Raw genomic sequence first — 21,514 nt, 5'->3', positions numbered from 1 at the left:
TGGGCCAGGTCTCTTCCTGGCTGTCAGATTTCATTTTTCTAAAAACACTTGAGGAATTCATTCTACTTCTATCATCTTATGTAAAGTCTTCACCAACCACATGAAAAAGATTTTACTCATGAGGAATTCTTGCCATAAAATGCTCATACTCTATCCCTATTCTCTTCCATCTAATCAAATGCACTCGACTCTCATTATCACGGCTAATGAAGAGGCCCATGCAGGCCCAAACCATCTCACGGCCATTAGTTTCCATTTCTTCCAACAAATCTCAGAACAAGCTCCCCAACTGGTGAAAGAGACCAACCTAAATTTCAGTGTCTCTCACCTTCCCCATCCTCTTTGTACCATAAAAGCAACAATATAAATGCAGGGGAAACCGTAGTTGGCTATTCTGATAAAATAATTCCTCTTACGGTCCTCAAGATCTGACAGCTAAAATATAATAATAAATTGGTGCACATAAACTTTAAGCCAACCACCAAATATCGAGAGAGAGACTGCAGCGTGGTATTTGAGCAAAAGTATAGAATAGTATTCAAGATCCCAGATTCCACTGCTAAATCCCGCCTCCCCAGCTTATCAGCGATATGATTCTGGCGTCTCTGTGCCTCAGTTTCCTCATCTATAAATGGAGATGAAAATAGTATCTATCTCGTTGAGCTTTTAGGACGACTAAATGATTCACATAAAGAGCTCAGAATGGTATGAGGCACCAAAAATTGCTCAATAAATGCTGGGTATTACTACTATTTCCTCTACCAATACTCTCTGATGAGTCCTGTGTGCAGAACAGTAAGGTACAGAGGTAATAAAAAAAACAGTGCTGACTACAAGGAGTTTAAAAGAACAAAACTAAGAAGCCAAAACACACCGACGAAAATCAGATGGACAACCCAATGTATATGAAAACCCTAAATTGAATGTTATAGACAACTTATATACACATCAGTATAAAAATATGCAGATAATGAGAATAATTCTAAACTGGAAAATTATCAATGAATAATTGCTCTAAAGTACATTTGGCAGGAAAGGGAAGGAAATAACAGTAAATGATCTGAAAGACTTTTCTCAAAAACTTCCTGGAAATCCACTAGGTGTTAATATTTTAGCTATAACTTCAGATGGTATTTGTGAGCTACTTATGATATGTTCTTTTAAACAGCTAGGTCACAAAACTAAAAATAAGTTTCTTTTTTCAAATACAGAAATCCTCTTGAAATTTCTATCTATGTTATTGTATTTTTTTTTACAGAGTAGCAGAATATCAAGTGTTTTCACTGGCCATCAACACTATATAATGTATTTATATATCACGTATTTGCTCAGCTCATGCAGTCTGGTGCTACAACAGTCTGTGTAGTTGTACGTGCACACACACACACACACACACACACACACAGGAAATTCTGAGGTTCAACACGACAACAGAGAAGGAACAGACAAGCAAATTTCCTCAGGTCAGAATTCTGGAGAGAAAGCACCAGGACTTACAAAACCACTCATCACTCACTGACTGCTGGGTGACACACCACTGCAGAAACAGAAAAGGTGGGAGGGGTGGGGCAGGGGTTGGAAGAGTTCAGCTAGTGCCTGCCTGGCCTGCCAAGGTCTCTTAGGGCATTAGTCACATGCCACGTCCCATGCGGCTGCCCACTGGGCTAAAGGTAACTGGCAGACAAAAATCTATACTTGACTCCTCAGGAGAAGAGAGCGTGGAAGACGGGCCAATGAGCAGCTAGGAGCAGAGTCACCCCACTGCTCCACCCTTGGGCAGGGACAGCATCAGTTAGTGTCACTGCCAGTGCCAGCTCTGAAAACAGACACTGTTTTCTTTCTGCTCAGCTTCCCAATAAGAAGAGACAATGGGCATATTTTTAAAAACCTTCGAAATGAATGATCAGATGTTGGGTGGTAATGTCAAACCAACATCAGACAGACCAAGAAAGAAACAGATTGTCCATAGTACACTCAGCAGATTTATTCTAGATGAATTCATAGGAATGGAGCTACGCCAGTCATTTAACGTATCTGAGTGTCTGGTGTGGCCTAGGCACTGTGTGGGGGGGCTTGGAAGACAGTGCTAACCATCTGGTCGGGCTCTCCCTGGGCTAGCCAGCTAGCGGGGAAGATACAACAGCAAACAAGCAAAATCTGGAAGGTGTGATAAGTATTACCACCAGGGAGATCCAGTGATCAGGCCAGGCCTCTCTGTGGAAGGGAGGCTTAAACGGCGACTTGGAGGATATGCAGATAAATCGAGTCTGGTCCTTCGGCACTGGGCATCAGATTTCATAAACTGTAATGCCAACTCTACGAACGCAAGGCAACCTTATGCATATATTGTGCCTTCCCCTCAAATCACTCCATCTTCTAGCTGTCTTCAGGACCCCCACGGCACTCCAAGTCTGCAGAGGAGTTACCCACCCCTGCACACACACTTACACCCTGCCCTTCCCTCTTCTCTTCCAAAAGTCCCTGAAGTAATGTCCACAAAACCCAGATCGCGTGAATTTACAGGAGCTGTTCAACAGAATCACATCCCTGTGTGAGAACATCCACAATTCCCCCATTAAACAGTCATAAACAGGTGATCCATTTTGTCTATTTTGAGCATCAGCAGTAGCCAACTGTAGACAGCATTATACTAAGAAATAAAGAAGTCTATTTCTAGAAATAAGTCTAGGAAAGAAAACTTAAAAATAAAACTTTAGAAAATTACAGATTTAGCTGCACCCATGCAAGGGCATTTTATTAGATACTAACCTGTAATGCTAAAAGTTTAAATTCAGCTAAATTCTTATCTTTAGTGGGTGATAATGACAAGCCACAGCAATTTAATTTGTGCCTCTTAGCTGGCAACCAGGTAACAAGCTGCAAACCTACTTCACTGAGCGAATCAGTTAATGCTGTACACAGGAAAACTAGAGTCTAGGCACTCACAAGCTAAGACAACCACTTCCTTTAGATCCACGTAAAGAACAACTAGCCAGCCCTGGGGGTCCAGTGGTTAAGATTCGGTGGTCTCACCTCCGTAGCCCGGGTCCATTTCCCAGTCACGGAACCACACCACTGGTCTGTCGGTCGTCATACTGTGGCAGCTGCGTGTTGCTGTGATACTGAAAGCTGTGCCGCTGGGATTTCAAATACCAGCAGGGTCACCCCTGGTGGACAGGTTTCAGCAGAGCTTCCAGACTAAGACAGACTAAGAAGGACCTGGCCACGCACTTCTGAAAAAACTGGCCACAAAAACCCTATGAATAGCAGCGGGGCAGTGTCTGATACGGCACTGGAAGGGGAGAGGACGGCGCAAGAAGACCAGGCAGGGTTGCACTCTGCTGTACACAGGATCGCTAGGGGTCGGAATCAACTCGACTTGACAGCATTAACAACAAAGAACAACTCTTAAATGTAAACTGAAAGTGTTACAAATCTTTGCTTTTCTATTTAACTGCTATTAAAGGAAAGGTTCTTGGGGTATTTCAAAATGGAGGCAGACCGACGTCCAAAGAAAATTAGCCAAATAGTCTTTAAATGCTGGAGATGACACAAATAAAAGGCTTTAAGACAGTCCCCACAGGTCTCCAAGAAGAATCAAGAATCATGTACTTGCCAACAAATGGTTAAAATTCAGATTTTATTCATATCCCAGTGATGTTCTAGCTGGAATATTTTTTTAATTCAAAAGCAAATTTCCACACCATCATCTGGGGAAGTTTACAGCCCAGGCATATAATTATGCTGCTATTTTCTAAGAATATGATTCAATCGGCTTAAAGTCTTAAGCAGCGAGTTACCTCTCGGTCAGGAACACGCAAGACGCTTGGCAGCAAGCTGCTCCTCCCCCTACAGCTACCCCTGCACACACTTCCTTCCCACACCTACAAGAAGTGGGTTTGCTCAGTTGGGTCTTTTGAATTTTCTATAAAGCTGGGGTCTAAACCCACAGAATGGCAGGGAATATAACAATGGCCAGGGAGATGTGGTACAGCCCCAGTGCAAAGAACCAGAGCAGAGGTCGCCTTTAAATAGACCTGGGAAGAAATGGATGTACAGGGCAGGGCATCAGAAACTGGATTGCAGGACTGTCAGAAAACAGAAATCCCGGTAGCTGTCTGTCTGAACCCCGGGAAGAACTGAGCGACTACCGTCACCAGCATTGATTTAGTGTTTTGGAAAGACTTTCACGTCCTGTGTTTTATCTGAACGCCACAACACAAAACGAGGAGGAGGAAACTGAGGCTGGAGACTTCAAAGGCTTTCCCAACGTCTTCTTCCAAGACCACACACCAACCAGACTACATTTTCCTCTACACGAACAATTCTTAACCTCTGCGGGCCGCTGACCCTCTCCACTAAGAGCATCCACATGCCTCTTTGCACATGGGGCTCACCAGTCCCCCTCAGTCCACCCTAGGTTAGCAACTGTGAGAGTGGGTGGCATCTGAAGGTCCTTCCAGTGCTCACACTCCACAGTATCATGAGCTTGGCAGCTGATGTCTCATCTAACCGCTGGCATTTGTCCCATCACCCTGGCCTCTGAACATGTGGGTTCGAGGCCCACTGTACATAAAGGTTCACCTCTTGCCATTCCGTTTGCACCAGAAAAAATGTGGTTCAGGGCCAGAAGGGACTCACAAAGGCATCATTTTCTAAGGACACACGCGTGTGCACAGATACACACACACATACACACAGCTCCTGCAATTCTGCAAACTTATACTTACATTAGCATTTTACTTTCTTCATGTCATTTATAAACCAAAAAATGGGTGATCTAGAAGTTTCTCTCCTTCTCAAGTTCCTCAAGCTTTCATCCAGCGGAATAAGAACGGTTTGATGGAACACTTCAATAGGAATGCAGCCCTCCAACAAATCCACATAAATAGCACCCTTGCTCTGGAAGCAGCAAATGAAGAAATCCTGACATCTCTCCTTAAAGCAGCAAGCCAAGCTGGCAAGATGCTGCCATTCCTTGCTCCACCTCCTCTCCCTGTACAATAGGCTATTTACAGAAGGCTGAAAGCTGCCCCTTTGTCCTCCACTAGCTGGGCAGAGCTCGGCCTCGGGGAGGAACAAGAGAGCAGCAGACTGCCCGTGCGCTGTTCTTTCAATGTGCCACTCCAAAACTGTTGGATTCATGCTCCTTAACCCGGCCTGGCAAACTACCTAAAGCTAGATTTGCTTAAGCCGTCCCCTCTTGAACCAAAAGAGCAGCTGGGCTCTCCCTAGAGAGAGGGAGGTACAGGAGCTCCAGGAAGATGCCAGAGTTTACCGATTACAAAGGAAAGCAGAGGTCACTGTGCAAACCCCATCCCATACAGCAATTCCTGACTGTGGTCGCCGCCCTTGGAGCATCACTCTGGGCATGAGGAGAAAGACCACTTGGGTAACTGTGAGATTCCAGGCACAATGAGCAAGCAGTTACACAGGGAGTTAGTGTTTCCATCCACTGCTTTGAAGCTTTTCTTCCCAACTAAGTATTGCAAGCCTGAAATTCACTTTTCATGAAAGTGATTCTATGGGTCACCAATTCAATTTCCAAGAGGACTCTGAAAGGAGAAATGAGGCAGACATGCCCCGTTTTAAGAAACCTGATTGGAATATCCGAGTCAGGTTGAATCATTCTATAGTAATCCACTCCCTACCCATACCCACTAAAGTTATCAGAGAAACAGTGGGACACAAATCTTTTAAAAGCAAGTATAAAGCTAGACTAATTTTTTTGGGGGAGGGCAGGCGGCTCCGGAAGATTCACCCTGAACTAACATCTCTGCCAATCTTCCTCTATTTTGTATGTGGGTCACCGCCACAGCATGGCCACTGATGAGTGGTGTAGGTCCCTGCCCAGGAACCAGGGCCACCAAAGCAGAACACACCAAACTTAACCACTACACCAGGGGGTCAGCCCCAAAGCTAGACTAATTCTTAACCAGTAAGATTAGGGCCATACCTCACCCATTTTGACTGGCCACAAGTCACAACTACCAACACGCCCCCAAAATAAAGAGATTCCAAATATAACATGTCCAACTAGACAGATCACTTTTAGAGATTAGATGAAATGGTCAAATGTCTACTTATAGCAGTTTCTATATTCATTAAGTGACATATATAAGTCACATGACAAAATCAATTACTTTAGAAATTTTGTTTTTCTATTCATATTTCATTAATATCTTATTAAAATTCTTTGAATATGCTTCTTCAAACAGGGCCTTAGGTGTCTCTGAAGCCACTTTGTGAGGATTAACAGCTTTTTGGAGCACATCTTCACATTTTTCTCTTCCACTGAAGTGGTTAAAGTGGGAGGATTTTTTTAATTATTATTTTATGGAGGTCATAATAGTTTATAACATTGTGAAATTTCAGTTGTACATTATTATTTGTCAGTCACCATATAAATGTGCCCCTTTACCCTTTATGCCCACCCCCCCCAACCCCCTTCCCCTCTGGTAACCACTAATCTGTTCTCTTTGTCCGTATGTTTGTTTATAGTGGAAGCATTTTTTGAAGTCACACGCGGCTATCACTGAGAAAATGCTCCCAAGTCACAGGAACACATTTGTATAATGTTAGGACAGTTTAAAAAATTTGTCCTATGAGTCCACATTCATATAACTAAACCTCATACTTTATTGCTGCTTAAACTGATTTTTAAAAGCTTTTTACAATAATATCCAATACTTGGCTTTGTAAGGTCAAGCCCCTAGAGATAACCACCCAGCAAGTGTTAAATTTCTTTGCCTTAGAAAAAGTTAAATTCAGCTAGTTGACCTTTACAAGGACCCAAGACTGGGATTGGCAGAGGTGGTTTCAGGACAAGGTACCGTCTCCACCTGCTGTTGTTCAAAATAAAGTGACCATAAAATGAAAGTCTTGGTAAGACCCTAAAATGAAGACTGAAGGAGAGTTTGGAGGACTCCCTCACCTTCTATGGAGGCATGGACATTATTTAATATTCACATGGTGGTCCAAACTTGGAAAAACTTGAAGACTCCCTTCGTGAGGCTTGGAAGTAAAATACATAACACAAAATAGTGAGTAACAGGTGGAGGTAAGTGCAGAAGAAATTATGAAAGAGATCACAGACTCGCACGGGGAGCCGCCTGCAGAAGGCACACGTGGGGCTGGTCCTCCAAGGATGAGGGTCATCTGAGAAAACGAGCTCTACCTCAGGCCACGGGGACAGAAACAAGATGACGGAAGCAACTCCCCACCTCAGCTCTAGGATTTTGGCAAGTTCACATGGAACAAACGACACGGTTAAATTAGACAGGAGAAGGGAAGGAGGACGATGAGGGACATCACTTTGAAGTTATGATTTCTTTAAGAGCTTCTGTCTGTTAAGCACTGACTGGTGTGAGGCTCTGTGCTAAGCAACTCCACCCAGGAGTGAATGTAACCCTCCTAACAGCCCTCACTGCGTGGAGCTGTCACCACCCTCAACGAGAAGGTCGATGTCCCGCCCCAGCTCCACCCAAGAAGAGGACTAGAGCCCAGGTCTGAAGGCAAAGCCCATGGACCTTAACAGGTGAGTGCTGTGACCCAGGCACGTGGTGACTCAAATCTAGACAAAGGTGGGAGGCGATGCAGACAAAAAGCCATGACACACAGTGCTTTAAAGAGCCAGGATTTGAATTCCAGTGTCCATCAACAGAGGAAAGGACAAACAAAATGTGGTGTACCCACAGAGTGGAATATTACTCAGCCATAAAAAGGAATGAAATTTGGATACATGCGATGACGTGGATGAACCTGGAAATGATATGCTAAGAAGCCAGAAAAGGACAAATATTGTATGATTCTGCTTATATGAGGGACCTAGAATAGAGGCTACTAGGTGGGGGCAGGGAATGAGGAGTTATTGCTTCACAAGTACAGAGTTTCTATTTGGGATGATGAAAAATTCTGGAACTAGAGAGTGGTAACGATTGCACAACATTGGCAATGTACTTAATGCCACTGAACTGCACACTTAAAAATGGTCGAAATGGTCAATTTTATATTATGTGTATTTTGCTACAATAAAAAAAATTTTTTTAATCACTTAAAAAAACACACACCAGGATTTTGGTAACTAAGTGGATATAACTGGATAAAAAAGAGAAGGAATTGGAAGGCTGAGCTTTGAGCCTGGGAGAATAACGAAGAGAAGTGGGGAGAGGGAGAGAGGAAGGTGGTTTGTGAGCTCCCAGCCCAACCTTCCAGGGTCCCAAAAACCCTCCTCCACATGTGAGCAGAAGAACGTTCCATCCTCACCCCACGCTTCTCTGGGCAAGCTACCCTACTGGCCCCCTGGCCCCAACACGGCCATGGAAGCAAGTGTCCCAGTGCGTGCTACCTCCATTCCTCTGAACTCTTGCCCTTCCTGCTTCATACACAGCCTCCCCTATGCTCCATCCCGCTCTGCATGCCCCCTTCCTTGCTGTCTCCTTTAACTACAGCTCTTTTCCCTGGCCCTGTTTGAAGAGGTCCAAATCCTACCCAAGTAGGCCAGAGGCTAATTCCTCTCGTGAATTCTTCCTGGAGCCCCTCAGCGAGAAGCAGTCAGTCGTTCCTCTGACCTCCAGAACACTTTAATTGTAGCTCTCGTGTGGTCTTCAGCATCTCCTATTTTCTACTTATGGTGAGTATACGCTTCTCTTACATACATGCCTCTCTCTTCTACCAGGCCGGGGCCCCTTCCCATCTGCCTTTATATGCCCTTGGTGCTTAAACGGGTGCCTTGCCCAGAACAGGTGCTTCCTAAACATTTACTGAGTCATGAATGACCCTCTGTGATTCTGACCAATTCTCTACTGCAAGCCCCCGGAGGAGGTATTTATAGAATAGTGACTCTCCAAAGAGAAAGTGGGTATTCAAAGCATTTCCAAACTTCAGCATCCTCCCTCTACACCCCACAGAGCTGCTGTGAGTCAGCGTGCTAGAAGGGAGTAAGCAGCATCTCCCAGGTGATGTGGAGGGAAAAAAAAATGGTTTCAAGCCAATGATTTAAAGGCTACAGAAAAATATTCTCTTGCCCACCTTCCCATGAAGTTTACATGTCTCAAACGGTTTCACTTACGTATGATGTCACCCCAAGGTCATTTAAGGGCAAGGACCGTCTCTTTTCCTTAGTAGACTTTTGCACAGACATTTAGACATGTGACTACAGATCAGTTTAAAACCAAACAAGGTTGCCCGCGGGAAGGGAAGAGAACAAACAAATCTCTCTCTTAAGTAAAACAGCAAATGTCAGAAGAAGGATTTGAGTCCTGAACCTGACACCAGGGCTGGCCATTGGCTTCTGTAAGTGAGTTTTCTATGACAGAAAAGAGAATCTTCTAAACCAGAGAAATAGCCCATGAGCTGGAGTGCAATGGAAGAACTCCCCCAGAAACACCGAGAAAGCCGGGTAGTGGCCATCTGAGATGTAAAGAATGCTGGAAACAGGACCTGCCCAACATCCTCCAGAGCAGAACCAAGAAACAAAACATATAGCTCTCCTCCCTTCTCTCTTCAACATAGCTGTGAAGACCTGCCATGTACATCCTCTTGGGAAGATGATAATTATGGTTAGGACATGCCCAATGAAGATAGCCAGGTCGCACAAAGGCCTCTGTGTGGGACAGCAAGGTTAAATCTTAGCGGAACAGATTTAAGGGGAAACGTTTCCATTCAAAAAAATTCCTGAGAAGCAAGATCTTCAAACATTGATTTAATACTGTCAAGCAATCTCTGTACATAGGTCATGACGAGGCAGGGAATTTTACTGCTAAGAGCTTAAGAAGGGAGCAAGCTTGGAGAGAACAGACAGCCTCAGTCAATCAGTTTTGCTTCAGCTGATGGAGACAAGAAGACTTGTTTGTTAGGCTGACCCAGCCCTTCTGCAAGAACCAAGACAGAAGAGGTTACTGTAGGTTAAGCTTCCCACTCATCAACTGGATCTAATAAGGCATGTTAATTCAGTTGACATTCAGCAGAGAAGAGTCCTAATTTATGTCTGTGGGACTGTCCGTTAAAGAACATGACACCATAGTCGGGAGGAATTAGGCAATATAAGTAGAGCCTATTATGACAAAAGGAAACAAAATTCCTGTTGTCACTAAAATAATCCAGAAGAACAGACTGTGCACCTTCCTGGCCTGCAATGAACCACCAAGGAAACCCAAAAGCGAGAGGTTCTACCAAGAGAGGAGAGAATAATTTACTAGGAAAGTGGACAGACCTTTCACAGTAGCCAGAGGTGGACCTGGCTAGGCAGAAACTCTTCTCCACTGATGGCCTCAGGATGGGGAGTTTGAGAAACCACACAGACAAGGTATCTAAGTCCTGTGGTCCCCTCAGACATTTTGTCCATAGCAGTTACTTCCAATAGTGAATATGGAAGGAGACAGAATAGAAAGAATACTAGACTCGAATGCAAAAAGCTCATGTTCTAGGTACTGGCTGTGCCCCTGATGAGACGCAGAATCTTGAGCCAGCTCCACCACTGCCTGTGCGGGCCTCAGAGGGCATCAAAAAGGAGTGGGAACCGAGGAAAGCCATGCCCTCCACCATTGCCAACACCATGGAGCACCTCCAGGACGACGTTAGAGGAGGCAAGACATGGCCACACAATCCTGGCGCTTGGAACCAAATAGCAAGATTTCACCTACACCCAGAAACTCCAGGTGACAGGAGGACATATAAAGAAGACAATCAATGTTAATCACCGTCATTTCTAGGAGGTGGGCATACAGGTATTTGTTTTATGACTTTACAAATCTTTGTACTTTGCTGTATTTTTAAAAAATTTCTCAAGATAAAGAAGATATAACTAGGTCAGGTCAGTTCATTTCCTCTCGTATTTATGTATTTCCCACCTGCTCCAGAAAAGGCTCAGGGGGGCAACCTGTCCTTCTAGCAGAATGACAGATGGAGCAGAAGCCCCTCCCAGAAAGTATATATCTAAGCTCTCACCATCTGCCCTGTGTTGGGCCCTGGCACAGCCACTGAGCAGCTATTTGGGCAACTTCCACTTAAGGGTCCCCTTGAGAAAGGGTCTCACTGCACATTAACAGACAATACTCTGAAAATCACAGGGGGAAAAAACCCTGTCCCTAGCACCTCAGAAAGAGAAGGCCACCAGCAAGAGGACACAGCACTTACAGTGTTTTCTCTGCCTTCAACAAATTTAAGATACCGATGAAAACAACCACATCTGCAAGAGTTAACCAAACTACAGACAGAAACACGACCCCAAGAGGGAAGCGGTGGAGGGCCTGGGGCTCCAAGCATCCGGAGGTGGGAGAAAGCACTGTGTACGGGCTGCAGAATGAGGGAGGGCTGTCCGGGAGCGTGGAGGCAGGCCAGATGGAAACAGGCAGAGACAGGTGGGGGTGGGGAAACACCCCAGAGCCAGCCTGAGAGCCAGCCAGCACTGGGAGTGTGGAGGAGGCTGGCCCGGCAGGCCGGTTAGGAACAACAGTGTCATAACCAGAGGCCGCAGACACTGCCTCTCTCCCATGAGATCGTTCCCGTCAAGAGGCTAAGAAAGAGCTGGCTGCAGGCAGCTCACCCCGACGCAGCCGGCTGTCATTTATGGAGCCGTCCCCATCCCAGCCAGGGTGAGGCCCGGTGCAGGAGACAGAGGAGGAAAAGGCCTGGTCCCTGCAGCTCGCAGAGGTCGCCACACTCAAATATCAGTGACCTGGGGAAGGAGGCTGAAGGGATGCAAGGTTGGGTAGAGTTACCTACACCTCTTAAAATAGATCAAGGTTTCAGAAGGACTGATAAGCCAGAGAAACGGCTTGGCAGAACAGGGGTAAGTGGAAGACAGAAGACAAAGACAGGTCTTTCTCTACCCAGACAGAGGCAGGCCACTCCTCACAGGGTTGGGAGAAATCACTTTTGAGTCTTTACAGATTTCAGCAGGGAACTGCTGTGACCCTAAAAAGCAGAGACAAATGGAACCTACAAAATATTCTTAGGCTGTGTGGTTCCTCAGGACTGAAGGGACCTTTAAAGAGCATGGGACCCTGTTCCGGCCTCTGGCCTCTGAAACCCCTCAGCTCTGAGGAGGACCTCAGGGGCGCTGCAGGAGGCAACACCTGGAACAGAGACCACGTTAACCAGGATTTCGCTCATTGTATGAGAAGGGATAAGGGACGTGTTGGTACAACCATGGGACGTCAGCTAGAATTACAACAGGAGCTCAGGTCACTGTAAGAAGGGGTGACCGGCCCTGGGGAAGCTGAAACAAAGCAAATGTAACAAGTTGCAGAGAATTGGAGAACAAGGACCCCATGTTTCAAAGAGCCAAAGAAAGAAAAAGAGATCGTCCGGTCCGGCTGTTTCCTACTCGGAACAAGTGACACTAGTTCGGGGTCCCCATTTTCCTTTAGGTTTTGTTTAAATTTTTATTAGGACAATTTCCAAATCTATTCAAAAGTAGACCACGTTACCTATTTCTCCAGCTTAACCTTCAATAATGATCAACATTTGGCTAATACGGTTTCATTTTGTATTCATTTTTTTCAAAGCAAATCCCAAACATCTTATCATCCAGGCCACACGTCAGAGGCCCATTCGGCTCTAGGATCCTACAGCTTTGAGCACTCATTTGCGGGGAGTATAACTGACTGCCTGGCGCACCACACCCGCGCCACCCCCCTCACCGCATCCCGCCTACTGACTAAAGGTTTCCACAAAGCCAACTTCAGTATTGACTTGAGGCAGCCAACCCAGCATGATATTTAATTGTCAAGCAGGAAAAGGTCCATGCATCCAAACTGCAAATATTCGTTGAGTAGCCACTCCCCGTCAAGCACTGCTCTAGGCTCGGGGGACTCCATAATGAATAAAACAGAAAAAAACCAAAACCAGAAACTCCTTGTCCTAATGAGGCTTTTACACTATCAAGTTTTGCATGCAAAAAGCAAAACATACTCTGGATTTAACCTGACTCTCCTGAAGTCAGAGACCAATTTGATATGAATCACAATCTAGTTTCACAAAGCAGTTTGCATACGCTTTTATGGGACAAACTTGAGTTCTCTCCTTTTAAAAACTGCTTCTGGAGCTCTCTTGCCAGTGATGGAGGAGAAGGAGCTAATTTTCTGGTTTCCTAAACTTCTGACGATGCATCAAAAAAAAATAAATGCATCTCTAATAAGCAAATGTAATTATTTATGAAGTATATGCATGTACACTGTGCAAATATTTTCTGAACATTATAAAATACACAAATGTGAATTTAAAAAGAAAGCTAAAAATAAAAATCTGTAGAAGTTCTAATATTTCCACCTCGCACCCTAATGGATGGTCTACCCTCCCCCAACTCCAGGGCACGCCTACCCCATTTTGGAGACTACCCTTCAGTCTCCTGAGCAGTACGGCCACCTCTCTGGTCATTTGCCTGGCTAGAGTCTCCATCAGTTCCCAACTCTGGGCAGCAATAGATAAAACAGCTAACTGGAGGACCCTGAAAAGCCTGCCACACTCAGGAGGCAGAGCAACAGCGCCTGCCACCATCTAGGAGGGAGGCAGCGATACTTGACATTGCCCCGTGATGAAAAGAAGCACGCTGGAGCGGGCAGGACACTGCCAGTGACTATCACCTGGCCAAGTGTGGGAGGCCAAGTAGACTGGATCAGCTGTTCTGGAGAAGGGAGAATCACAGCCACGGGGCCATGACAGGCTAGGGGCCGGCCTCATCTGAGGAGGTCCATCGTGGGGACCCCACAGCTTCAGCCCCTGCCTCATGGGCCAAGTATCTTCAGCTTGCCTGAAGTCTGGCGAGGTCCTAGCATCCGTGGCAGTTACCTCTGACTCATGTCAGAAGAAAAGAACACAGACTGGCGCTGTTCTCAGTCTAGCCGGGCTCTGGGCTGCTCAGCCACACCTCCTGGATCTCAGTTCTGTCCTCGGTGAGGTGGTTGGTTGGACGGCTTGACAGGCAAGGTCCCTGCCAACACCACATTCTGGGATGCCTCCGAGGCCTGCTTGATGCTGAACTGTCCCACAGAAGGAACAAACAGCTCTTTGACTTTCGCTAGCGGCACAGAAACAAGGTAGGATTTTTAGTAAGAATGCCAGGTAAACAAAGACTATATTACAGTTATGTAAGATTATCTGGAACTTGACACTGACCTCCTTCCCTCCCACATCCTGCAGCGCCCACAGCCACCTGCTACTTAAACATAACTGAAATTACCCTGAAAGAGACACCTTGCATGTACAGCACTTCTAAACACAAAGGTCCACCCAATGAAGGCACAGGCTTTGGTCCAGAGATCTAAGCTCTGCACAGCATCATCATATACAAACCTGGAACATTTAGACATAGCATATTCTTGTCAGCGACCCCTTCTATGGGACATCTGGCCATCGGAATGTCTCCTAGTCTCAATCAAGCATCAGATAATAAATATTAAGTGCTCACTATGAATAAGACCCTCTGTTAAATGATGCCGAAAACACAGAAATGACAATAACTAGGTATCCTAAATGCCCAGAGCTTAGAGGGTGGCTGGAGGGCCTATCCGGGGAAGCAAGATCTGCATTCACGAAAAGGCAAATGAAGGACAGAGGGAGGGAAGCCATTCAAAAAACTGAATAACCAGCACAGCCAGGCATCAACCAATGGGAAAAGAAGTAGGCCAATGCCACCCGAACAGGATTCAGGAGATCCATACTGGGCCACGGATTAGGGGAGGGGGCACTTGGGGTGACAGATATTTTCTAACCAGTATGGGAGCATTTCAACATTTTAACCAGCAACGCGGTTGCGGGTGCAGCCCAGCTGAATGTCAGCCTCGGGTTGCAGCGAGTGATTTGGAGTCTGGAGACGGTGAATCACTCCAAGAAAAGTGCCTCGGAAGAGTAGGGTCATGAGGAATGAGTGTGGGATGAGGAATGTCATTGCTGACAGGTCCAGTGAGGCACACAGGGCCCAGGACACAGGAAGGCCGGTCAGATAGAAGAGAGCACTCGCATATAGAGTCTTGAGGGGCGGGGATCTTGATCCAACCCTGTGCTACCAGAGTTTGCTTTCCAAAAGTCCCAGTACGTTGTGGTTTAGGAAAGGTATGGAAAACAGTAGGTTGGAACCCAATTCTAGAAGTCCCCAACAGCCAAGCTAAGGAAAGACTTGGGGCCTTATGGGGGAGCCCTGGAAGGCTTCTGGGCAGAGGAGTGATTCGATGAGAGCTCTACATTAAGAAGAGTCATCCTTCTCCTCCTCTTTCTTAACTAAAGACCTTTGCTGTTTAAACCAGAGGTGAGAGACTCCAGATTAGGGAGGCGATGCTGAGAAGGAAAGGGAGAAATGAGCGTGTGTTGGACGATATTGTATGGAGAGTTAAGTCAGGATAAGCAGAACCTGCTGGCTGGCTGGATTTCAGAACACAAATCAAGGATAATGGCGAGGTCCAGCTGCTCCCCGAACAGGTACAGGGCCCAGGAAGAAAGTGCACTGTTGGTCATGGCCAGAGGGCAACAGGGGTTGTGTAACCTTGTCTAAGTCACCCTATCTCCACACCCCAGTTACTTGCATTTGTCAGGTCAGCGAATTAGGCTACTTCAGTTTGATGGGTTGTTCTGAAGTGCCTCAGAGGCAACAAGGGAGATTGAGGAAGCGACCGTGTCTGTGTGATCTGGGATGCCCACCCCCTCCCCTTCCAACCATGCAGCCCTGCTTTTATTTCGGATATCGGAGTTCTGCCTAAAACTGTACTGGGAAAAAGGGGTCATAACCACTAGATGATACAGTGCCTTCAAAGTCTGAAAATCCACCATCCTATTCTCTTGTCTACTAAAAGTCTTCAGTGTGATCTAGAACACGCTCAGAAGGTCTGTTTCTGGTCAGAGATATGCAGCAGAAAGCAAACCTCCGTGCCACAGTGAGGCCAATCTCTACTTCAGCGAGAGATGCTCCACTCTCTCTGCTAAGCTGGGTCCCTGTTCCCACTCCACGCGCTCTCCTCTTTTTGCTTGAGGTGGATTGTAGCTGAGCTAACATCTGTGCCCATCTTCCTCTATTTTATGTGGGATGCTGCCACTGCATAGCTTGAAGAGCAGTGCTAGGTCTGTGCCAGGGATCCAAACCTGCAAACCCTGGGCCACTGAAGCGGAGCACATGAATCCAACCCTTATGCCACAGGGCCGGCCCCCTAGATCATGCTGAAAACTTTTAATAGACGAGAGAATTACACTCTGGTACAAGACAGAGTGTAAATGACACCGGGGGAAATCAAGGAGCAAGGACGCGGAAGAGGACCCAGTTCTGTCCTCAGTCTTGCCACCAGCTGGATAACCTGGAACTTTCCAGGTCTTCCTCTTGGACTAAGAATCCTTGAAGCTCTATAGCGGCAGTAGAGTCAAGCAGTCAAGGGTCTGGCCCTGAAGCCAGACTGCCTAGGGTCAAATCCTGGTTTGGGCGACTTACTCTCTGCACCTCTTATCATCTGTAAAATAGGGATAACACAAGGACCTACGTCTTAGAAGCTTGTCGGGAGGGTTAACTGAGTTTGCACATCTGAAGCGCTGAGAACAATGTCTTGAACTGTCAGCTGTTGTCATCACTCATCATGTCCTAAGCTTGCCCATGCCTGGCTGCGGCCCCACCTCAGCTGACCCTGCTCTGCTTTGTAGCTGACAGCTAAGCCTTAAGGGAGAACCTAGTTCCTGTAGCAAATTTCTCTTTACTTTGCTTAATAAAAGAATAAATGGTATCCGGGGCATTTTGGCCTTATATATACGGACATTTCTCCCACAACAAACCTGAGGGGAAAGTGCCAATTTCTACAGCAGCCAAACTACACAAACGGACAGATAATACATTTACCAGAAGCCCTTCCCAGAATGAAGAAATGGTGTAAAAGGCAATCCACGTTTCCTCCTTCCATGCCCTCACTTCCTTCCATTTATCTTTCCAAACCATGAAATCCTTATTTCAACAGCTTTTGACCAGAACACATGGACCCCAAAATCCATTAAAACCATTCATTAATAAAAATAAATTTCAGATCACTGTCAATTTCACGTTTGAAAGCAGAACATGCCCTAATTTTTTTTTTTAAAGATATTTTTAAATATATGAGAAGCTTGGTGAACTGTTCTGGAATAGATGGCTGTTCGTAAATATCCAACAATAGGGGAAAGGTAAATAAATTATGGCACATCCCACAAACTATATAATGCAGTAATTTTCAAAACTCATTTTTTGAAGACTACACAACAACATGGAAAATGTTCACAATATAACTTAGGTGATTAAAATTAAGTTATCAAAATTTTTATCTTCAATTAAAAATATATTCTTAAGATTTTAAAAATTATTCAGAAAAACACAAAAAATACACAAAAATATTAATAGTATTTAACCTCTTGAAGAGTTTTATTTTTTATAGTTCTCAAATTTTCTATAATAAGCATAGATTCCTATAATATAAAAAGTATATATACAGATATAATTTTATGTTTAATTTTTTATATTAATTTGTTATATTAAATATAATTTTATATTTATATAATATGTAGCTTTTCTGAGGCAAATGATTTTGATTTAGATATTAGACAGCTTTCAAATTTTTACTTGGATTGTAGACTGGCAACTAATTCATGAAGAGAATTTAGCCCAGGTACCTACACAGAGCCACCAGTTTCGAAGACACTGGCCTGCAGCTGAACCAGGGGAGCAGCATTCTCACCTCCACCTCGACGAATGTGCCGTCTCTCCAAGCCGGCCCCGTTCAAGGAAGGCTCCATTATATTTCATCCTCCCCTTTTGATTCCGCAAAGGTTAGAACTAACTCAATACTGTGTGGTCTCCAACACAGTCAAGAACTTCTAAATGTCAAGACGTAAAAAAGCAGAAAAATTAACAGAACTCAGATTACATATTATTTTCTCTTGTTACTGTGGTTTGGGCAAATGTTTCAAATTACGTATCACCTGGGGCTGATACAAGCTAGAATTTCTTACGAGTTGGTATACACCATGTTAGGTTAGGAACTGGAGAGAAAATGACCATCTCAGAAGTGCGGCGACAAACACGAGTAAAGTTGCCTCTATTTCTAGTTCATAAAGTCCAGTTACTACTTCAGGGCTTGTGCTCCTTTAAAAAACTCTCATAAGGCCCTGTAAGTACCAGAATGTTGAAACTCAAACTCAACCGCTGGCAGCTTCAGATGCGCTCCGATCACTGGGACTTAGTCTCCAGGCACGGGTGTCAAAGTAAAGTGACTCTAATGCATTCCTCTCACCACCAAGCTGGACTAACAATTTTCAATAAAAACTCTGGCACCTTCCATCTATCTCCTGTCTGACCATGGCCTGTCAGAGAGTGAGGCTTGAAGAGCCCTTAGGATACTAATAGGTTTGAGCTGCCTTAAAGGAAGTTCTTTCATATTTTGCAACATAGCAGTCTAATCCTGCTCACACCAACATGAATCAGGGGGCAAACAGTCGAACACCCATTTGTCATTTTTGGCCAACTAGCATCAATCAATTGTGTCACCCAAAAAACACTGTTCATAAAACATTATCAATGGATTCTAATTTAACAGAATTTGATTATGAGATACAGTAAAGGCGAATGAATAATGGGCAGATGCTTTAAGTGGCAAACTTGCACAATAAATTCAGCAATTGACCTTAAAAACTATACTTCCCTCTAAGGTTGTTGAGCATCAACATCTAGAAATTACTAGTATTCCTACAGTTTTGCTCTTTCCAGAAAAGTGAAACTTGAAGAGAAAGAGAAGGAGAAATTCCCAACTGCAATGACAAAACACTCTGATATTTCCCCACCCTTTCCTCCCAACACAACCATTTTCCACAAGACAGCTACAGCAAAAATGAAAGATGTAACAAGACCTCGACATTCAGCGAGACACTGTGGCACGCTGGTACGCTTTCAGTTATTCCAAACTTCATCCAAAAGCAGAGACAGCTATGAAAACTCTACCTGTATGACAGAAATACATACTTGTCCCTACCTGCATTTGTCACAAGTGTCTATCTCTTAAATGCCCCAAATTAAAAAGCCCAGAGATTTCTTTTTAGTCAGGCTGCCTGCAATAATAATAAAAATACTGCCAAAATATGCGTCACAGAGACAGGAAGGAAATATATGAAAATGCTTATAATTGTGGGAGAAGGGTGATTTCTTTTAAAGTCTTCTCTATTTACAGTAAATGCAGAAAACAGAGGTCTATAATATATGATCTCTATCTGTATTATTTTAAATGAAGGTGGGAGGTATGAGGTGCTGCTTTTAAGGACTTCCTTTTTCTAGTTATAGAATTTCAGCTCGTGAAAGAGTGTTGTTTAACACAGGCTTTTCACAAATAAGGAGTCAAGTTTCAGACGGGGAAGAGATTCTCCCAGGTGAGTCAGGACAGGAAAGAGCATCTCCCAAGACCGGCCCCACACGGATGGGAAGCAAGGGTTCCTTTAAAAGGGCCACGTTCTCAAGCCCACCCAACTCAGCCTGTCAACTCAAACCTTAAGTTTTAAGTCCACCTAACCTGCCACTTCCACCTGAAAATGTAGAATCAACCAGAAGTTTGTGATTGACTTTTTGTTTGGTTTCAGCAAATAATTGTTTACAATGAGATAACCACAGGTGAAATGTGTGTCCCCAACTGTGAGATTTAACCAGTTTCTCTCATGTTAAGCAAAGGTCAATAAATAAAAGGAAGGGTCTTGACAGGGCATTCTGGGTACTCCCGTGCCAACGAGAAGCCTAAATGTCTTGATTTTAAAAGGCAAAGGACATTTTTACAATGGTCTTAATTAAACTCCACAACCTTGAAAGGGAGTGGGGTGGGAAAGGGGTTTGCAATTCTAACGTACACACTGATCAGCAGGAGTGTGTGTCTCTAGGTTCTAGTCCACGTGTTCATTCAAGTCATCCACCACCACTCCCCGTCTACGCTGCAAGGTGATGGATTTCATCTTTGTTTCCTAATTTCAAAAAATGCCAGGCTCCTTAAATCAATGACTCCATCATGGCTCTGTGCAGCGGCTATGGGCACTCCTCTGGAGACACCGCGAGAATTTCTACATATGGCAACCGGCTTTCGATGCTGCATCTGACCCTCGTGCAAGCTCTCCGCGCTGGGGGCCACCACCACGCCGAGGCAAGAGGACAGTCTGGCTCCGATGCTTCCACTCGCGGTGCGAGCGCGCCTCCAAACCCCTGCCTCGGGGGCAGGAGGGATGCCGGTCGCCGTGAGACCACCATCACCGGCCCCACGCGATCATCTCCCGGCACGTGAAGCTGGGGGTCCCGCTTCCCGGCGAGGGAAATAGACGAGAGGCCGGCCCCGCCGCGCGCGTCACCGGGACCCCGCCGTGCGCCAGCCCCGCGCCCGCGCCGCCCGCGGGAGGCGGCGGGTGGGCATCCCCGGATCCGGCACAGGAAGCGGCGGCGGCTCGGGACCGGAGGCCTCCGCTGCCGCGGGAAGGGAGGCCGGAAAAGCGGAAGGGCCCGCGAGCCGAGGGGCGGCTCATGCGCCTCCGCTGCGGCCGCCGCCTCCCGGGCTCGGGCTGGCGGGGCAGCCTCAGCCCCCAGCCTCCGCCGAGCCCCCGGGGGCCGCTGCGGGAAGGACGCAGCTCCCCGCGGCAGGAGCACTCACCTTCTCGGCTGGCCGTCCCCGAAGCCCACTGCCTGCCCCGCGCCGGCTCCCGATGCTATTTAAGGGCGGCGCCGTGGCCGCCGCGCACTGGCTGCGCCCCAGCCCGGGCCGCGGTGGAGCCGAGCCGCTGCCGGTGCGCGTGCCGCGTCCGCCCCGCCCCGCCCCGCCCGCAGCCCCGCCCCGCCGCGCGCCCGCCGGGAGGCCAGCGGGTGGGTGCCGGGAGGCGGCGCGCAGAAGCGGCTGGAGTCGCCTGAGCTGCCCTCGCGTTTCATAACGAATCTGAGCAAGGGCAAAGGGTACTTTGTAGCGCCTGGACCCAGAACCTGGCCAACCCCGGGGGCGATGGCGCCGCGCGCGCGGGGGCGCCTCTTTGCATCTTCCACCCTCAACCACGTGCCCTGCTGACTTCTAGGCCGGTGAGGTTTCCTGCAGGGAGGGGCCCTGGTGGCCCGAGGGTTGTCCTTTCCTATTTTCTTTGGCACTGACCTTCGCGCTCCCTTTTAACCCAATTTCACCACGGTCCCCACACGGGGTCCCTGGCTGGTAAGATTATTGTCTGGACTTCTACCATGCCCTGGAAATGAAGCAACCCTGGACAGATCAGTCCCGGGTACGGTTAGAGCAGCACGCAGACTTGACATTGCTCAAGAAAAGTATTCAACCTGCCAACTTCTACCCTGCTTCGCCCTGGCTGCGCGCTTTGGAGACTTTCTGCATCCATGCCATGCCCGCTGGGGGGGCTTTCAGGGGCCGCTGCCATTTTTTTTCAGGCTCCTATCCCAAATGGCACTTTTCTCTTAGCACCCAAGGCCTGCCAGTGTCCTCAACCTCCAATCACGGTGGTCCCAGGTACAGTGCCCAGCAGTTGGTGGAGGGCTGATATTGGTACTGCTTTGAATTTG

At 46.5% G+C, this 21,514-nt stretch overlaps 1 protein-coding gene across 15 annotated transcripts in view; it reads right to left on the bottom strand.

The window, feature by feature from the left end:
- The window catches only part of ACSL1 (acyl-CoA synthetase long chain family member 1), a 64,971-nt gene extending 44,188 nt beyond the window's left edge, over positions 1-20,783 (bottom strand). For 2 of the 15 annotated variants that reach the window (XM_070598163.1, XM_070598169.1), the window contains exon 1: positions 20,613-20,776. Coding sequence is in view for 3 of the 15 variants with exons in the window: in XM_008517284.2 (XP_008515506.1) it covers positions 3,034-3,094 (61 nt within the window). In the remaining 12 variants the exon portion in view is untranslated. Of the gene's footprint in view, positions 1-3,033; positions 3,372-4,730; positions 5,135-17,617; positions 18,175-19,827; positions 20,510-20,612 lie in introns of those variants that run through there. The other 13 variants (XM_070598162.1, XM_070598164.1, XM_070598155.1 and 10 more) reach the window with 11 other exon arrangements.
- Between the last annotated feature and the right edge of the window lie 731 nt (positions 20,784-21,514).

Source organism: Equus przewalskii, chromosome 28, assembly GCF_037783145.1.
Source record: "Equus przewalskii isolate Varuska chromosome 28, EquPr2, whole genome shotgun sequence".
Taxonomy (NCBI): domain Eukaryota; kingdom Metazoa; phylum Chordata; class Mammalia; order Perissodactyla; family Equidae; genus Equus; species Equus przewalskii.
Note: the sequence above shows the minus strand (reverse complement) of the source record. Positions and strands in the feature narration are given on the sequence as shown.